Source organism: Taudactylus pleione, unplaced genomic scaffold, assembly GCF_031769625.1.
Source record: "Taudactylus pleione unplaced genomic scaffold, aTauple2 ptg000184l, whole genome shotgun sequence".
Lineage (NCBI taxonomy): Eukaryota > Metazoa > Chordata > Amphibia > Anura > Myobatrachidae > Taudactylus > Taudactylus pleione.
This window is the reverse complement of record NW_028284586.1, coordinates 10,392,676-10,413,873: the sequence shown is the minus strand read 5'-3', so window position 1 is coordinate 10,413,873 and position 21,198 is coordinate 10,392,676. Positions and strand designations below refer to the sequence as shown.

Below are 21,198 nucleotides of genomic sequence, written 5' to 3'. Positions count from 1 at the left end.
GCACTACTTCATGTCTGCATTATGCATGTCTTCCTTGTCTTGCACTACTTCATGTCTGCATGATGCATGTCCTCCTTGTCTTGCACTACTTCGTGTCTGCATGATGCATGTCCTCCTTCTCTTGCACTACTTCATGTCTGCATGATGCATGTCCTCCTTGTCTTGCACTACTTCATGTCTGCATGATGCATGTCCTCCTTGTCTTGCACTACTTCATGTCTGCATGATGCATGTATTCATGTCTTCACTACTTCATGTCTGCATGTCTTCTTGTACTACTCCATGTTTGCATGATGCACATACCTCTTTTTCTGCACTACTCCATATATACAAAGCCTTTGATAACTTCATGCAACCAATCAGCCCTACATGTTTCTCTATGGAATAATATACAGAGGGATGTAATATGTTGACTAAAAGATCATGAAAAAGAATATTATTAACTGCTTCCTCATTTACTTGTAGGGACCAGTGTATAAGTTTAACAGTTCAGCCTTTACTCTCTGTGGGGACATTACAGTCTGCTAACAAAAGTGCCTAAATCTTTTCTCTATTTTCCTAACTCTCAGTTCCACTTAAATCTCTCTTTTCAGGTACTATCCCATGGGCAATCCTGTGTCAGTCCATCTTTATTTCCTCGCTGACCGCTTCCAGGGCTTTCTTATTAGACATCATGCCACTAATCTTGCAGTCAGTAAGCTTGAGACGTTGGAGACCTGGGTAATGCCAAAGAAGGTTTTTAAAATTGCCAATCCCACCAGTGATTTCGGAAGGCTGCAGTTTTCTGAGGTGGGTTTATACAAAAAAGAAAAAAGCTCCAAATCTTTACCTTGTCAGAAAGGAAAATTGTATTCACTTCAATGTATTGTATGTCCATTTCTTCTTTCTCTGTCACATCTACCTGTGTATATCTATCTATCTATCTATCTATCTATCTATCTATCTATCTATCTATATATATATATATATATGTCTGTCTGTCTGTATGTCTGTACATCTGAAAGTAGTTATTAGTATTTACCACTCAGGGAGGATGGCAAGGTCAAACAATCCAGGGTCAGAAAGATATTAAAATACTACAATGTTAGGCAAAGTCGAGGTCACCAGACACTAGGGGGTCAATCCTATTAGCCGCGATGATCTCACCGGTGCGAGTCAGTGGCCGCACTTTACGACAGCCCGGATTCGCCTGCTATTGCTCGCAGCCCCATAGGGCTCCAAGCAAAATTATGCGAATCCAGGCTAGGGTCGGGTAGCAAAGGGTGCGAGTTGTGGTGCAGTTGCCGGCGTTTAAACGCCATTGCAATAGCACATCATACCCTTCGTACCTAATAGGATTGACCCCTAGGGTTATATTTACTAAAGTGCGGGTTTCTAGAAGTGGAGATGTTGCCTCTAGCAACCAATCAGATTCTAGCTATTATCTTCTAGAAGGTGCTAGTTAAATGTTAAATAGAATATGATTGGTTGCTATAGACAACATCTCCATACCTCTTAATGTATTAACACATATACCATTGCATCATATCATTATTTACGTCCCTTGTTCTTAGGGGGCATCAGTGGCGTCACAAGAGGGGTGCGGGGGGTGCGGCCCGCACCCGGGTGTCACCCGCCGAGGGGTGACACCAAGGTGCAGGCTCCCCCTCAGTGACAGGACTCGGGTGCTGCACTGTAGTATTAAGTGCAGCACTCGGTTCCTGTCAATGAGGGAGCCGGCACCGCACATGCCCGCACCTCCTGCATCCCCCACCGGCAACACCCTATTGATAGATTTTGGTTACCACGGGCCGGGTTCGGGCCGCGGAACCACGCCCCTCGCTCAGTATCATGCCTCCTCCTTGAAGACCAGGGCCGCGATGCCACGCCCCTCACCTATTATCACGCCCCTCCCGAAGGCCACGCCCCATTTTCGTCAGGTGCCCAGCGCATGGTGTCCCTCCCTGCACCGGGTGTCACCTCGGGGAGAGACGCCACTGAGGGGGCATACACACTATATGATCTTTATATCGTTATTGTTCATGTCGTTCATATCATCCAGTGTGTATACACTGAATGACCAATGATGCGCGCTCCCACGCATCATTAACGATATCCCCAGTCGGCTGAACATGCAGCTCAATCTGGGGATATCGTTTACAATGCCATGCTGCCGAATGCAGCATTGCCCCACCCGCCGTCGATCGGGGTGGCCGACATTGGTAAGTGTGTATACACTTGCCAAGGTCGGCACCCCCACGTGTCCCTCTGCAGATGATATCGCCACATACACACATCGTCTAGTGTGTATGCGGCATTACTTGGATATACAGACATCTAGATATTCCCTGGCATCTGTATAATAAATCTACAAGGACTGAACTAAGGGGGTCATTCAGACCCGCTCGCGAGCGGCAGGACGCTCGCAAGCGGGTCGATGTTCCCCACTGCGCATGCGCACGACGGAGGGAACTCCGTCGTGTGCATGCGCGAGACCCGGCAAGCGACGGGCTCACCATCACTCCAGGTCTCGCACCAAAGGGGGAGTGCTGTCGATGTTGATTGACAGCACGCCCCCTTTGGTGGGCGTGCCGGGGTGTGCCTGCCAGACGGAGGCGTTCCCATGGGAACGCCTACCGTCTCAAGCCGGCCCCACTGACATCACTAGTGATGTCAGTGGGAGTGATTTTGGCTCTGATAGAGCCAAAATCACTCCAGGGCTTGCGGCAGCGAGACCCTACCGCAGGGTCTCCGTCGCAAGCCCGATGGTCGCGATGGTCAAGACCATCGCGACCATCATCATGGACGCTCGCTATAGCTGTGGGTGGTAACCCACAGCTATGCGAGCGTCCATGAGGACGCTCCAAAAAAAGGTAGGAGGGCCCTGATTCAGAGCGAGCGCTCTGGTCAGAGCGTTCAGCTCTGAATCAGGCCCTGAGTCCGACGTGCTGTGGGAGTATGTTTGACTCGGGAAAGACTCATCCGCTTTCTCTCATGTCTTCCCCAATGTCTCATACTATAATCTATAATTCTATATAATAATTAATATCCGAATACAGGACCATTTTGAGTATTGTAATCCAAACAGGATGCACACATAACCCACACATTGCATTAGATTAGTGCCTGCCTAGAGCATGTAACAATAAAGTATTTATCCAAGTGGTCATTTTATTAAAATGTTTTGCTATATATCCTTAAATATAATTTCATCCCCAAGTGCACAAAAACTATATTTTCCAACAGTGTCAAAATAAAATGATATACATAATGTCATAAAAATTGTGTTTAAAAAATAGCATGTACAGTAAAAAAACAAATTATAAACAAAAATCAAGCATAAAAATCAATTGAAAAAATATTGTTATAATAATATAATAATAATAATAATTTTGTTGAACCAGGTCTACTTTTTCAGGCAAGCCAGGAATACTGTTTTATTGTTAGGTAGGACACTGGAGACATAGAGACAGGGTGACAAATGAGTGGACATCAGTGGTGCACACAGGGGGAGGGGGTGTGACTGCCCAGAAACCCCCTCTGACTGACCAAATCGTTCTACTTCTGAAAACTGCTTGCCATTGCCTACAATCTGAGCCCTGCCCCCCATATAATTTTGACCCCTCCTCATAGATTCATAAATAGCTGCATTAAGTGAAGCACCCACTTCTGCATCCATTGGGGACGCGCTGGCTGCTGCAGCATCTCCCATGAATATTGGTGCGCATGGTGGATGGGCATGTGAATGTGTTATGTACTGTAGGATAATCACATTCACATCTAGAAATTATATTCTCCTCATTTTACTTGTTGGTATTATTATTGGTGATATTTTTTGTAAATCCAGCACTTCACTGGTTGGGTGCAAAAATATATAGTACTCCATGCTTTAGTACAGTGATTTTTAACCTTTTTCAACTCAAGGCACACGACACAAGATTTTAAATTTGCCAAGGCACACTATGCGGCAATGCGGCATGCGTGACCAATGACAAACATACACATTGGCTCCCACACTAAAAATACAAACACATTGGCTTCCTCAGGAATAAAACACACTACATTGGCATCCTCAGGAATAAAACTCACTACATTGGCCTACTAAGGAATAAAACACACTACATTGGCCTCCACAGGAATAAAATACACTACATTGTTCTCCTCAGGAATAAAACACACTACATTGGTCTCCACAGGAATAAAACTCACTACATTGGTCTCCACAGGAATAAACTCACTACATGGGCCTCCACAGGAATAAAATACACTACATTGGCCTCCTCAGGAATAAAACACACTAAATTGGCCTCCTCAGGAATAAAACACACTACATTGGTCTCCACAGGAATAAAACACACTACATTGGCCTCCTCAGAAATAAAACACACTACATTGGCCTCCTCAGGAATAAAACACACTACTTTGGCCTCCTCAGGAATAAAACACACTACACTGTCCTCCACATGAATAAAACACACTATATTGGTCTCCACAGGAATAAAACACACTACATTGTCCTCCTCAGGAATAAAACACACTACATTGGCCTCCACAGGAATAAAACACACTACATTGGCCTCCACAGGAATAAAATACACTACATTGGCCTCCACAGGAATAAAATACACTACATTGTTCTCCTCAGGAATAAAACACACTACATTGATCTCCACAGGAATAAAACTCACTACATTGGTCTCCACAGGAATAAACTCACTACATGGGCCTCCACAGGAATAAAATACACTACATTGGCCTCCTCAGGAATAAAACACACTAAATTGGCCTCCTCAGGAATAAAACACACTACATTGGTCTCCACAGGAATAAAACACACTACATTGGCCTCCACAGGAATAAACTCACTACATGGGCCTCCACAGGAATAAAATACACTACATTGGCCTCCTCAGGAATAAAACACACTAAATTGGCCTCCTCAGGAATAAAACACACTACATTGGTCTCCACAGGAATAAAACACACTACATTGGCCTCCTCTGGAATAAAACACACTACATTGGCCTCCTCAGGAATAAAACACACTACTTTGGCCTCCTCAGGAATAAAACACACTACATTAGCCTCCACAGGAATAAAACACACTACATTGGTCTCCACAGGAATAAAACACACTACACTGTCCTCCACATGAATAAAACACACTATATTGGTCTCCACAGGAATAAAACACACTACATTGTCCTCCTCAGGAATAAAACACACTACATTGGCCTCCACAGGAATAAAACACACTACATTGGCCTCCACAGGAATAAAATACACTACATTGTTCTCCTCAGGAATAAAACACACTACATTGGTCTCCACAGGAATAAAACTCACTACATTGGTCTCCACAGGAATAAACTCACTACATGGGCCTCCACAGGAATAAAATACACTACATTGGCCTCCTCAGGAATAAAACACACTAAATTGGCCTCCTCAGGAATAAAACACACTACATTGGTCTCCACAGGAATAAAACACACTACATTGGCCTCCTCAGGAATAAAACATACTACATTGGCCTCCTCAGGAATAAAACACACTACTTTGGCCTCCTCAGGAATAAAACACACTACATTGGCCTCCACAGGAATAAAACACACTACATTGGTCTCCACAGGAATAAAACACACTACACTGTCCTCCACATGAATAAAACACACTACATTGGCCTCCACATGAATAAAACACACTACATTGGCCTCCTCAGGAACAAAACACACTACAGTACAAGTGCGCTGAACTGACCACCGCAGCACACTTCACAACCGCTTGCGGCATACTAGTTGAAAAATGCTGCTTTAGTAGTTTGTCAGCTTTGATTTAAGGCATATCTCCTATACACTGTGTGGGCTCAACCAATATTCATGAGAATGCAGTCTATGAATTTATTAGAATCAGTGACATCACTGACCTGTTGGCATCCAGTTAAGATACACACACACGCACGCGCGAGTTCACACACACACACACACGCACTGGAAAAAAGGTAAATAGTCACTGGCACCTCACATCTACACAATCACTGTAAGGTTCCTACACACACAGACATGCACAAGGCCCCACATACCTATCAGATACAATTGAGCCTCCTCATAGGCCAATAAGACCTCCCAACCTGTCCCTTAAATGCAATCAGACATCCCTTTCTGCCCCTTACTTGTCCATAAGATACACCTGCATGCCATCAGGTGTCCCTTATATGCCACCAAACATCACCAGATGCCATTTACATGCCATCAGTCAGCTCCACATGCACTTTACATGCCCATCAGACCTCCCAACATGCCATCAGAAACCCACAATGACCCTTACATGCCATCGGAAATCGCCATATGCCCATTACATGCCCTTAATACCTACCACAATGCCCCTTCCATGTCATCAGAAATTGCAACATGCCTATTACATTCCCATCAGATCCCCAAACAGCTGTCAGACCTCCAATGCCCCTTATATGCTCATCAGATGTACCCCCATGCCCCTTATATGCCATCGGATGTCCCCACATAACCATAAAGCCTTACCTTGTGTTGCCAGATCCTATGCAGAGAGGCGGGAGAGCATTCCTTCTATTCATGCTTTGATTGGAGGAACTCTGTGACAGCATTGTAAAAGCCTCGCCTGCTGCTATTTTTGTGTATGAAGCAGCTCAGCCACATTGGTGCCTGCATTAACCATTGTAGCACTGCAATGCATCACAGCAGCTGATCACAATGTTCCCCACATATCCCCCTGCCATCACATTGCGATCAGGCACTAGCACTGTTTAGCATTACGGAGCTGCAATGGACAACAGGCCCTTCAGAAAACAAAACATTGTAACTTATTAGGTAGGGGGCAGCAGGCAATCCCACTAGGTCTCACCATGCTCTAGGCGGGTGCCTGTCTTGTCAATAATCCAGCCCTGTCTGTAGACATTTGTTGCACTCTAAGGAAAATCAGAACAAATTAAACATTTGATTCACAGTGTTCTCCCCAGGCTGTTTTCTGCGGGCGCATCGCCCGGCAGAAACAGCCTGCCACCCGGCACTTTCTCCCGCCAACCCCCTGACCCCTGCTGTGGAACACTGGCCTTTGAAGTGACCGGAGGCTAATGATGCCTCCGATCGCTTCAGAGGCAAGCGTTCCCAGTGATGCACTGCGCCGTGACGTCGTGACGTCTCCCGCAACGTGAGGAGCCTGCCCCTCGCCCCTGCTGGATCTACTTGGATCCAGTCAGAGTGAGGCAACGGGAGTGGGAGAGTGAGCGTTGAGTCGCCAGTAAGTAAAGGAAAGTTCTGGGCTGGGGCTGGGACCAGGGCCAGGAAGGGTCTGGGGCACTGCCTAAGGGGCACTATTTAAAACTGGGGTCACTGCATAAGGGACACTTTTTAAACCTGGGGGCACTGCATAAGGGGCCAGCCTGGGGGCACTGCATAAGGGGCCAGCCTGGGGGCACTGCATAAGGGACACTATTTAAGCCTGAGGGTACTGCATAAGGGGCCAGTCTGGGGGCACTATTTAAGCCTGGGGGCACAACATAAGGGACCAGTCTGGGGACACTACATAGAGGCACTATTTCAGCCTGGGAGCACTGCATAAAGGCAAAGCTAAACTACAAGGGGCAATGCATAAAGGGGAAAACTACAGGGGACACTATATAAAGGGCACAAATACAGTCGGGACTGCATAATGGACACTTTTGACAGAGCCAGTGGGGGAGCAGCCTGAGACCTGTCAGGCTGGATTGGTAAGGGAGATACCCCTTTTCCCGGCGCACGCATAATTGCGACGGCCCCCACATGGCTACTTTTTGGTGCCACCCGGCTGGAAAAAAATTCTGGGGAGAACACTGGATCCATATAACTGAAATTTTCCAAGAGGGGAGCTTTAATCAGTTGTATATTTTATTTTCCCAGTGAGGCAAAGCCACAGAATGATACACACTGTAGAGTGCTATAATATAACATATATACGTATTTAGTATTCTGTGCCAGCCTGAAATTAATTGGGCACATTCTTTTTCTATCAATGTGGCTAACATAACAAATGGCGGTCGTGATTGGGCAATTAAGAAAGACCAATGTAGAACTCACTCTTTAGGTGTGTGTGGCAAATCCCAGACATTAATGTCCCATTAAGTAGATGAATGTTTTGTTAGTGCTGTTTATCAAAGTGTCTGCTGGTTGACTTTTAATTCCCTGAAGTGATAAGTTAGCACCGCTATAATTTTTCCCATTTTGGTCTTTCACTTGTTTGTTATCTTTGAGTGTACTTCGCCTACGCATGCAACAGAATTATAGAAATCATTATTATTTGCCCTACAAACAAATGTTAGTTTTCTAATTGAATATTTTTTAAGTTGTGCAACTTTGGGGAACTTATTTACAAATATTAATAAAGTTTATATCCCTTGAACAGCACAAACCACCATAATCACAAGCCATGCCAAGTTATATTAGACCAGTTCTCAGACCATAGTAGCCTGAACAACAATTGACCGTGCTACGGGGTGCATAGAAGAAGAGGCTGGGGCACAAAAAATAAAATCTAGGCTGGCTGGTTTAGACATAATTAATTACAGTTTATACCTCAAAAGGGATAACTAGGAGTTGATTTAGATTTCCACAGTACTCCATTGTGTGTTTGCATTTAGTGATCTTTAGCTGAGCGCATTCATCCGGAGGCTATTCAGAGGTGTACGCATCTCAGACGCAGCGCCACCTGTGGCTGGATGTTTGTTACTGGGTGTTTACAGGCTAAGGTTAGTAAGGCATGTTGAAGGCATGTAGCCAGGACTGTGGTCTATTCTGGTTGTGTATATGCATATATCCAAGTGAATTTAGACCATCCTCTTGCATCGGGTGTGCAGCTGCATGCTGTTTGCTGTGCACACCGGCCCACACCGCACACCCTGCACCCATATTTATTACTTACCTCTCCGAAGTTCTGCGGCAGTGCTGCAGCAGCACAAATCACATTGAATATGGCACAGCGCCCATTTTCCCGGGGATATGCGCTCTAGTGAAGTCATCTGGGACAATGGAGTTGACGCCATGTTATCAGAGACCTGCACATGAGCTGTTGAATCTAACACAATGCCAAAGTATCCTGCACTGCAGAGAGGAGGGGCCTGCCAGAGTCTGCACACGGGCCACAGGCCCCCTCCTCTCATAAGATCTTAAACTGCCCATGACTGCATATGCTGCTCTCCTGGATTTCTTGTAGCTCTGAGGGGCTTACAAAAACCAAAATATCCACTGCACCTGTACTTATATTATTTATAAATCTGTATAAAAACCAGAAAAAAATCCCTGATTTCAACTCATGTACATATTGGTTTTATGTCACACATAAGTGTTATTCTGCGGGGGTGCAACCCCGTGAGAGGCTAGAATTATTATGTACCCAACCACCAGAATATTTAGAAATATATCACCTGCCACCTTGTAGGTGGGAGGAGAAATAAATCACACAGAACCTTGATAGCTAAAAAAGTATTAATTTATCATTATATTTTTACCAAATGCAGAATTATATGAACCAATTCAATATCAAATTCTATTTTAGAGTCTTGTACTTGTTTGCAGTTTTACCATGTTTTTGTGCTGGTTTGATGTGGATTCAACTCATACATGCCTACTCTCCCGGGAGTCGCGGGAGGCTCCTGATTTTTCAGGTAACCCCCCGCAGCCCCGGATTAGTAGGCAGATCTCCCGCATCCCGCCCACTTCCTAGTGAAGTGGGCAGGATGTGGAGATTCTCCAAGAAATCTGCGGGTCCGTAGGGAGGGGGCGGGGATAAATTAAGCAAATTTGCATCAATTAGCCCCGCCCATCCACACAGACCCGCAAATCGCAGAGTTTTCCTGTAAAAGGGGCGGGGCCTAATGACGACTATAGTCTGGCCCCGCTCCCCCGAAGCTGGGAGCAGCAGGTCCTCTCTGTGGTTGCTCCCGGAAAGGATAACAAAAATGTAGGTAAGTATGATTCAACTGCCATGGCCAAATTTGTGGCTTAATGTTTAGGCCTACAATGTGTGGTAAAAACAAACTATGGGCCTGAATCAGAGATGGAGGCTAATGCAGCCACAATCGCAGCTCAGTAGCGGTTGCAGAAATATACAAATGCTTACCTCAGCTTCCCTTTGTGCTCCACTTGGCAATGGAATATATACAAGCACTGAGACACTCACTTTTAGGCTCCATGGTCTGTTTAGTTGCGATGGAGGTTGTATGCACTCCAACATCGATGAAACATAGGTTGCACCATCGACATTTGCGGTAGCCTAGGGTCTACTTTAGCTACTCTCCTAAAATCAACTAAACAAGGCCTATGAAGCATTGGATTTTTAATTTGTAACGCAGTAGCGCTCCCAGACACGTCTGACACTCCCACAACATGCCCATGAAACGCCCCCTTTTTGCGATCACTTTAGGTCCCCTCCCAGTCTCCCCCTTGAAATGCCCAGGGATCATAAACCCCTTCTCAAGTTTTAGCGATCCCGTACGCAGTGGCGAATGACATTGGACGCTTGGGTGCGCAGTCAGGGTATCCAAGACTTTTTGTGCATGCGCAGAAGCAAAAAATCGCTCAACTACATACAGCATTGACATTACGTCCATCCCTATATCACTGAAATGATATGTTTTATTTTTTAGGTTTTTTTCAATTCGAACATCAGAACTGTGTTTGGTGTGTGAAGTTTGAGATCCCATTTGCATGGAAAACCATTAAATATATTGTACAACAGGGGTGTCTAACTTACGGCCCTCCAGCTGCAGTGGAATTAAACATCCCAACAACTGCTACAGTTTTGCTATTAGGGCATGCTAAAACTGTGGCAGGGCATGCTGGGATATGTAGTTCCAAGTTTGACACCTCTGTTCTACAAAGTGGCCATTTAATCTTAAGATTAAATTTAATTTAATGGTTTACTGAATTCAAATGAATATCTTTTAGTCTAAACTTTTAGAGCTTATAGCAAAAGTTTAAAATTTAGAGACGACTCAACGAACTAGGGGCCTGATTTTGAGATTTACGCAAAACCGATTGATAGCCAATGCGCATGCAGGAATGCCACACTGTGCCCGCACAGCAATTGTATTTTGATCACACTCAAACAAAGGATTCACTCACAAATTGAGTGACAGGTAGTCAGTGTTTGGGGGACTGTTTTAACGTAATTTCATGGGCGTGAATAAATTAGACATTGTGATATCCTACGCAGCATGAGACCTTTCTGCGTGTCAGGAGAACCGCATTCAGACGTGACTTACAAGCTGCATGGCTGCACGATCTGCTTCAATGTTACCGATGTTTGCATTGTTGTACGTCGTCGGTTGGATATGAGCAGATCCTTTTCTATAAAACAAATTAACAGTTACATTGCTGAGATAATTTAATGTATAACACTGTGTATACTGACCTGTATTGACTATGGTCAGTGCATAATCAATGCTAGCCAAGGTTAAACTTCATCACAGTATTACATGTAATGACAGCTTGCATCTAACAATATATAGACCACTCACGGCAGATTACCATAGGGACCACAAGTGTTTATGTACTCTATATTTATTCCCAGGTTTTCAATGCTCTTAGCATCCATTATCAAATTAGCTGCAAGTCTTAAGTAATAAAAAGAATATTATGTGAATCTCCCAATGGGATTTTGATAGACAAGTGATTGACAAAGACACAGGATTGGATAAAATCTGTTGTGCATTTAACATGGCAATTGTTTACCTGTGAAATGTAATGTTGTTGATGTCCAGCTAGTGGAAAGGGATGGAGAAGTCTGTACTGTACAAACTCTGCACCCCAAGCGCTTGGGAAATTGGTACCTCCTCTGAGTGGCTGGCATTCATGTAAATACAGACAGCGCAGCTGCCTGCAGTCTAGACTTCAGGCAATCAGCATAGCTTATTTGTACCAATTTTGTCATCTGGAGTGTTAGGAATTATACAACAGTGAGGTTATTATTATTATTATTATTATTATTACAATTTCATTATTTATTGACGGCACAACCATTTCCTTTAGCCCCCAAGTGCGCTGTCTTGGAGTTATTTTTGACTCCTCCCTCACCTTCAAACCTCACATTCAGTACATTTCGCAGACCTGCCGTTTCCATCTCAAAAAGATTTACAGGATCAGAGCCTTTCTCACCCAGGATGCTACTAAGACCCTCATCTACTCACTGGTCATCTCCAGATTGGACTACTGTAACCTCCTCCTATCTGGCCTCCCTGACTACCAACTCTCTCCACTCCAATCTGTCCTCAGTGCTGCTGCCCAGCTCATCTTCCTCTCCAAACGTACTACATCTGCCTTCCCTCTCCTACAAGCCCTACACTGCTTCTCCTTCCCTTTCAGAACCCAGTTCAAGCTTCTCACACTCGCCTACAGAGCCATCTTCCATTCCTCTCCCAATTACATCTCTGACCTTATCTCCCTTCACACTCCTGTCCGCCCTCTTCGCACCGCTAATTAATGCCGCTCTCCTGCCAACTGCTAACTTATTCCCATTACTGCCTCCATGATTTTGCACGTGCTGCTCCCTACCTCTGGAGTTCTCTACCTCTCCCAGTCAGACTCTCCACCTCTCTGCAAAACTTCAAACAGGCATTTAAGACCCACTTCTTCATCAAAGCCTTTCATCTCTCATCCTAATACTCTGTCCAATGGTCACTATCTACCCCATCTGTGTCACCCCTGTCTGTCTACCACTGCACTTTAGAATGTAAGCTCTCACGAGCAGAGCCATCTTCCCCCATGTGCTTTTCCCTTCCTTACTATTGTGTAAAGAACCTAACTCTTGACTTTTGCCATCGTATTGAGGGCTATGATTGTGTCGCAGCAATGTTTATATACCATGTTCTTGTCTTGCATTGTCTTGTACTGTAAGTCACTGTTCTCTTGTTCTGCTCAATTGTTTATGTACTTTGTAAGGTGCTGCAGAATCCTTGTGGCACCATAGAAATAAAGGATCATAATAATAGTTATTATTATTCTTTGTATTGTGGCAGAATATTAGGTGATGTGAAGGAATTATCACATCAGTCCCTGTTTCATTGGAGGTTAAAGTCTAAGGAGTCTATTTATAGAGTCGAGAAAATACTTTTCTGTGCCGTTTTCATTGGAGAAAGGACTTTCCTAGGCTTCTCTCACTTTATCAAAAGATTATCCCTGGGGAGATCAGAGATGTTTCTGCAGCTAACCTATTTAATGCCGCTTAGCCTTCTATAGAGAAGGCAGAATCATGAGATGGCATTACCTTTGCCCAGAAATGAGTGACCAGGGTGGAGAGGCTGTGCTAAATTCCCCTGCGGGCCATACTGCTCTGTGCATGCATTTAAATAATATATATCTTCGGCTGCTGGCACCAAGGAGAAAACTTACAGCGGAGAGCAGGGTTTTCGCTGGGGCTTCAGCAACGTAAATACTAGCGAATCTATGATTACAGATACTGTAGAATTAAAGGGTACATTTATCAATATCCAGAACTAAATAACAATCTGTGGCCCTCATTCAGAGCCGTACGCTCTGAGCAGAGCGCACGCTCTGAATGAGGGCCGGCCTCCATGAAAATGGAGCGTCCTCCTGGACGCTCGTATAGCTGTGGGTCACCACCCACAGGCTATACGAGCGTGCAGTTTGATGGCCGCGATGGTCTTGACCATCGCGACCATCGAAACTGCGAGCCGGAGCCTGCGGTTGAGGTTTTCAACCGCAAGCTTCGGAGTGATTTTGGCTCTATCAGAGCCAAAATCACTCCCACTGACATCACTAGTGATGTCAGTGGGCCGGCTTCTGACGGGAGGCGTTCCTGTGGGAACGCCCCCGTCAGGGAGGCACGCCCCCGGCATGCCCACCAAAGGGGGCGTGCTGTCAATCAACATCGACAGCACGCCCCCTTTGATCAGACACAACGAGCGAAGGAAAGTCCTTCGCTCGTCGCGTCTGGCGCATGCGCACGACGGAGCTCCCTCCATCGTGCGCATGCTCAGTCCAGAACATCGACCCACTTGCGAGCGGACAGCCGCTCGCGAGTGGGTCTGAATCAGGCCCTGTGATTGTTATTTAGTTCTGGATATTGATAAATGTACCCTTTAATTCTACAGTATATGTAATCATACTAGGAAAGTGGTTCCCAAACTTTTTTACTCGACGACAGCATTACTGTCTCATCAGTTTTTCACCGCACCTATAGACCAAAAGAAAATACCTAATTTTATATCCCAAAAACTAATTACATAAATAAATTAAAAAGCAAAAGTTTTTTAATTATTTTTATTAACTTTTAGTTTGCAAATGTGCAAATACAAGCAGAGACAGCAATTAGTGAGCAACGAGCATCCCAATCTTAGCAGCATAAAATAATGGCATACATGTACTTCCTATATGTGCCACATAAGGGCAGCGCGTGGCCCGACCAGCTGACTTGCTGTCACAGCACCCACCCACCGCACCCCTGCATAAGTGTCGCAGCACCCCTGGGAGCCGCGGGACACATACTTTGGGAACCGTTGAACTAGGGTTCATTTAATCCAAAATAAATTAATCTAACAGAGGACACCCACGTAAATACAAGAAGAACATACAAACTCCATATGTATAGTGTTCAGGTCGGAATAAAATACATGTCCCCAGCAATCGCAGCTATGCTAACCACTGTGTCCTTATAAAGGGATCTGTATTATAAACTGTACCCATGATCTGCAACCAATAATCAGATAATATTGTCCGCTGTGATTTTCTATGATAAGCTCCTAACGGGCGTCATTTACATACTGGAAAACATGCTGAGTGGAACTTCACTATTGGCAAGTGAACCGATTTGAGAAGAGCACAACATTTGCCGCAGCTTCCACCATCATCACTTTATAACTCGTAGTTTATTCTTTCTTCTAACACTGTATTTGCTGAATTAATAATTTTCCACACATTCCGCAGGAAAATATAAAACAATGTTCTCTTGTTATAAACTGCTATAAATCATTTTTTATCAATAAAGAACAGACTGGAGTAATATTTCTTATCTTATGGATGGGGCACATTTGCGATTTAAATGTGAGTCTTCTTTCAACTTGTGTACATTGTGTATAATTTACAGTGGGCTGCATTAGTCATTTATTTACTTTAAGTACTGAAAACTAATTCTGTTTATTACATTTTCCACATCTGCATTTTAGGTGGGAACCGAGTGGGATGCCAAAGAAAGAATTTTCCGGAACTTTGGCAGTGTTATGGGGCCTATGGACGAGCCAATCGCAATGCAGAAGTGGGGGAAAGGCCCAAACATAACAGTCACTGTTGTGTGGATCGATCCTATAAATGTCATTGCTGCCACCTACGATATTCTTATTGAATCCACTGCAGAATATACGCATTACAAGCCACCCCTGAACGTGCCTCTCCGACCGGGGGTCTGGACTATTCGGGTTCTACATCACTGGGTCCCTGTAGCCGAAACTAGATTTCTAATAACTCCACTTACATTTTCCAACCGGCAGCCCATTAAGAGCGGTAAGTGGAACATGTGTTTCAATTGTGAAACTTATTAATACAGTATTCATTTAGTGACATTACAGAGTCATGTAATGTACTATACTATCACATTATTCTACTATACTATATGAGAACATGCCGACCCAGTCTGTACGGAAGATACCCAGTAGAGTCTTCTCCTGAAACATACACTGAACACTGTAACGTGTCATTTGTTTGTGGTGCAATAAAACCAGACATAAGCAATCTACTGTCACCCGAGTTCAACAAGCAATTATCTCCGGAACTGGGTAGTCCTAAAAGATAATTCTACAAACCACACTTCTAACTGGACATGTTTGTGGCTAGTGGCTTTTGTCACTGCTGGTTTTATTGTTCCAACCACTATATTATTTTTGTTTGTCCTCTTTTTTGGATGCCTGTGTATGTTGCTTTGACCTTGTGAGATAAAGGCATTGAGCCTGATTCAATAAGGATCGCTATTGCGTTCGCAGCTGCAAATTTGCACGGAAGGCAGCTGCGAATGTATGCTAATGCCTTCCACATCCCAGCCGATATATAGAGACGCCCACTGCTGCTTTCTCACATCCGTACTACCTCGCACTTCTACGTATACATCGGTACCATTGATGGACATCGGCCCGTCACTCACATTTACACCAGGTCTGACCAGCCGCAGAAATTACAAGTCTCGTCGCTCGCAGTGCGAACTCAAGCTGTGTATGCAATAGCAGTGGCTAATTTATGTATGCCCATACAACGGCGTTCAAACGGAGAGACAAGCCTGCGTTTCTACGACCACCCCCAAACGCTCATAGCCTGTCAATCACTCTGCAATGGATTCCTATGTGCGTGTGAAATTGCAGTGTGATCGCAGCATACACGCAATGCGGCTTATAAGTATGCACAGAAGTGAATAATCGATCGATGTGCGTACGTAATTGCAATTGCGTACGCTGCTGAATCAGGCCCATTTTCATTTCAGACCATATGTTTTTAGACATAGCCAGAAAAGTTACATGAACGTAACTACAACTTTCAATCACATAATATTATTACTGTCATTCTGTCCTTATTATCAAACGGCAACACAAAACTTTGTAACCCTTGGAGAAAATTGCACTACAAATGGGTAGTATAAGACATGATTGTAAATCTATAGAAAATCATTGGTGGTACTCAGAGGTCCCCTTTTTTGTTTGTGTAGTTTTTAATTAGTATAGCTAGTTCCAGAAAAGGGAAGAAATCAGTGAAATAATTTCAGAAATGAATCAAATAAGTATCTGCAGAATTATAGATGTGCCCCCATACATCTAGCCTCAATACGCCACGCAGCGCGACTTGTCTGGCGTGGCAATTTGGTGCGACTAGGACGACCAGCAGACGGTGCTGATTAATTTGATATGCGGCACCTGTATACCTGTGTGCACCGGGGCCTGTGTATGAAGCACAACGGAACTTGGAATGAAATAAGCTGTGGCTGCTACATTGTAGCGCTTCGTATACAGATTCAGGGATCCAGTCGCACACTGATATAAAGTGCGCATATCATGTGAATCAGCACAGTCTGTCGCTGCATCCTAGTCGCATTGCACTTGCAAATTACACTAATTTTTGGCAAAAATGGTGCCCGGTGCTAACAGAGGCTCACGGGACTTGGTGCACTAAGAGCATCTTTTTGGCACGCCTGCAGCAAAGATATGTAAGGACACATCTGTATCCAGATTAGCGAAGCTACTATAAATCTTCTATCAACTTGTAACTTTTCCCATGGACAAACAGCACTGGGTAAAATAACTTAAATTCATCTATGATACCCGATAATTTGCATTTACTTATATTACTTTTTAAATCATGTTTGACAAAATCCCATTCAGTCGTGACACAGGCAATACACTATTTGTTTCTCTTGACTTGAATCACAGGAATAGGGAACAAAAATCCCATTTCTTGTATGAAGGAAGAAATCTGTCTAATTTCAGCCTCACTATAAGGAATAAAGATGGCATTTTAGTTGATGTTTTTAATTGAGAAATGTGTGGCGTTTAGCAGAACAAATTATTTTATTAGATTTGGAAATTTGCATACGTGCCAGTGCAAATTAAATACTGTTTATTCCTATATTTGCACCATCTAACGATTTATCCATTTGTTTAGCTTTTCCTGCTTTCAGTCATATTAAACTTGGCACAGACAAGTATAGGATGGTGGCATCCGATCTCGGCAGTGGTATACATCATAATAATAGCACACATTTTATACTTACACTAATATATGTATTATGTTTTTGTATATACAATACCTCTGTCAGGGGCGGATTGGGATGGAAAACCAGCCCGGGAAATTTATGGAAGCAGCCCAAGTGGGGGCGGGGTCTTTTGAGGGGGTGGAGTCTGTTGAGGGGGCGGGATCCCTCCTCACTGGGCCTGATTCTGAGTTGGACGCAAAAAATGAAGCTTTCACTTTGCTATTTACATAGAACCCAGTGTGAATCTCACATGTGTGTGTAAAAAATACACATTGAAGCAAAAAAACATCCACACAAAAATTAACATTTAAAAACATATTCATATATACAGTACATACACACACAATCTAAATGTAATGGCCAGCTTTGCCTAGCTTTCTTTTTATTTGTTTTAACAATTTCTTTCCCCATTGCTGCCTGAATTAATTTTTTTCCATCTCTCTCCTGCCCCATTTTTCCTCCCCTATTCCCCTTCTTATTTCATCTCTCACTTTTCGCTCTGTCTTTTCCCCATATCGCTTTTCTCCCTCCACAATTTTTCTTTTTGCTCTGATATTCTCCCTCATCGCATTACTTTGTCTCTCTCTCTTCCCTCCCATCTTCCACTTTCCCCCTCTCGCTCTCCTCCCCTCTGTCTGTGTCTGTTTCCGTTCTGACATTCTATCCTGCAAATTTTTTGTGATGGAGAACATTGATGGTGATTGTGTGTTACGTAGCGTGAGTGTTAAGCCGCATATCCACTTGCCGATATAGATGGACGATTGAACGATAACGAACATGACGGTCAAACTGACAATATCGTCAGGTTGAGCATGTTTGTGGATGAGGGAGGGTGCCTGCCCTGAATGACATATCGTTCACTGTAGGCACAATATCCACTGTACAGTATAATGAACAACTGAACGATAACCTTATCGTTCAGTCCTTCATTTTCGGCAAGTGGATACCCGCCTTTAGGGTGAGTGTGTGACGGTAACATTGTGGGTGTTTGTGTGGTACTTAGCTTGAGTGATAGTGTGAATGGCAGGACTGTAATTGATGAGTGTAGGGACATTGCGGATCAGTGTGAGTGATACATAGGTGAATGTGACTGAGTGACAGTTAGAATGAGTGGCAGGAATATTGAGAATAAGGTGACGCACAGTGTGAGTTACAGGGAGGGAGGGTGAGGGCAGGAACAGAGGGTAGTTACAAGGAGGGTGAAGGCAGGGACACCGAGGGGGGAGTTACAGGGAGGGTGAGGGCAGGGACAGAGGGTGAGTTACAGGGAGGATGAAGGCAAGGACAGTGGAGGGGAGAATTACAGGGAGGGTGAAGACAGGGACACAGAGGGGGAGTTACAAAGCATGGCAAGTGCAGCAAGCTTGTGAGGGGACAACTTTCTTCTCTGCCGTGCTCTACCATGAGGGCAGGGACACAGAGGGGGAGTTAAAGGGAGGGTGAGGGAGGGACACAGAGGGGGAGTTACAGGGGGGGTGAGGAAGGGATACAGAGGGGGAGCTACAGGGAGGGAGAGGGCAGGTACACAGAGTGCGGTTACAGGGACAGTGATGCCAGGGACACAGAGGGGGGTTACAAGGAGGGTGAGGGCAGGGACACTGAGGGGGAGTATGTATGTACAGAGAAAGAGAGAGCATGTCGGAGGAAGGCATGTGGACAGGTACAATTATTGTGTAGAGGAGTACTGGCATGATATATGTATATGTGTGTGTGTATATATATATATATATATATATATATATATACACACACATATGCACACACACAGTATATAACTTAACTAAAGCAGACCAAAAGCAAGGTGTACAAATGCATAGTGAGAGGAAATTCATTAAACTTTAATTAAATAAATTAGGGGTGAGCGGGTTCGGATTTCTGAAATCCGAACCCCCCCGAGCCCCCCCGATCCGAGTCCGATCCGAGTCAGGCTCGACTTTTCCCGCCTGACTCGGATTCTGAAATCGAGGCAAAACGTCATCTTCCCGCCTTCCGAGTCTCGCGGGTTTTGGATCCTATATAAGGTACCCACGTCGGCGCCATTTTCTCACTCGGCTGTGGACAGTGAAGAGGGAGGGTGGGAGTTAGGGCTGTGTAGTGTAGTGTAGTGTAGTGCTGCTGTTGTCCACTACTTCAAAGTCCATAGGGGCTGGCTGTGTTGTGCTGTGCTGCTGTTGTTAATAGGGGCTGTGTCCACTACTTCAAAGTCCATAGGGGCTGGCTGGACTGTGTTGTGCAGTCAGTTCTCCATAGGGGCTGTGTCCACTCCAAAGTCCTGTGCAGTGGCCCAGTCCTAAAGAGGTGCTGTAGTGTTGTCCAGGGGGTGCTCTGTCCATCAGGGGTGCTCCCCCCAAGTGCTAAAAAAATAATATATTTTCTGTGTTTGTGAATTGTGTGCGCAGTAGCCGCACGTGCATCAACAAAGTAGTGCCAAGCGTGCGCCTGTGTCATAAGTAAAGGGCCGGCTGGCTTGACCGTTAAAGGGTGCTGTAACCCCCGAAAGTACACTCCAGTCCAAACCAAAAAAAAATTATTTTCTGTGTTTGTGAATTGTGTGCGCAGTAGCCGCACGTGCATCAACAAAGTAGTGCCAAGCGTGCGCCTGTGTCATAAGTAAAGGGCCGGCTGGCTTGACCGTTAAGGGTGCTGTAACCCCCGAAAGTACACTCCAGTCCAAACCAAAAAAAAAATTATTTTCTGTGTTTGTGAATTGTGTGCGCAGTAGCCGCACGTGCATCAACAAAGTAGTGCCAAGCGTGCGCCTGTGTCATAAGTAAAGGGCCGGCTGGCTTGACCGTTAAGGGTGCTGTAACCCCCGAAAGTACACTCCAGTCCAAACCAAAAAAAAAATTATTTTCTGTGTTTGTGAATTGTGTGCGCAGTAGCCGCACGTGCATCAACAAAGTAGTGCCAAGCGTGCGCCTGTGTCATAAGTAAAGGGCCGGCTGGCTTGACCGTTAAGGGTGCTGTAACCCCCGAAAGTACACTCCAGTCCAAACCAAAAAAAAAATTATTTTCTGTGTTTGTGAATTGTGTGCGCAGTAGCCGCACGTGCATCAACAAAGTAGTGCCAAGCGTGCGCCTGTGTCATAAGTAAAGGGCCGGCTGGCTTGACCGTTAAAGGGTGCTGTAACCCCCAAAGTACACTCCAGTCCAAACCAAAAAAAAAATTATTTTCTGTGTTTGTGAATTGTGTGCGCAGTAGCCGCACGTGCATCAACAAAGTAGTGCCAAGCGTGCGTCTGTGTCATAAGTAAAGGGCCGGCTGGCTTGACCGTTAAGGGTGCTGTAACCCCCGAAAGTACACTCCAGTCCAAACCAAAAAAAAAATTATTTTCTGTGTTTGTGAATTGTGTGCGCAGTAGCCGCACGTGCATCAACAAAGTAGTGCCAAGCGTGCGCCTGTGTCATAAGTAAAGGACCGGCTGGCTTGACCGTTAAAGGGTGCTGTAACCCCCGAAAGTACAC

The 21,198-nt window shown here is 44.7% G+C and overlaps 1 protein-coding gene across 1 annotated transcript in view; it reads left to right on the top strand.

Annotated features, from left to right (window-relative positions):
* The window catches only part of XYLT1 (xylosyltransferase 1), a 346,586-nt gene that overhangs the window by 300,630 nt on the left and 24,758 nt on the right, over positions 1–21,198 (top strand). The window contains exons 9-10 of the mRNA XM_088476228.1: positions 594–789; positions 15,170–15,503. Coding sequence (XP_088332354.1) covers positions 594–789; positions 15,170–15,503 — 530 coding nt within the window. The remainder of the gene's footprint in view (positions 1–593; positions 790–15,169; positions 15,504–21,198) is intronic.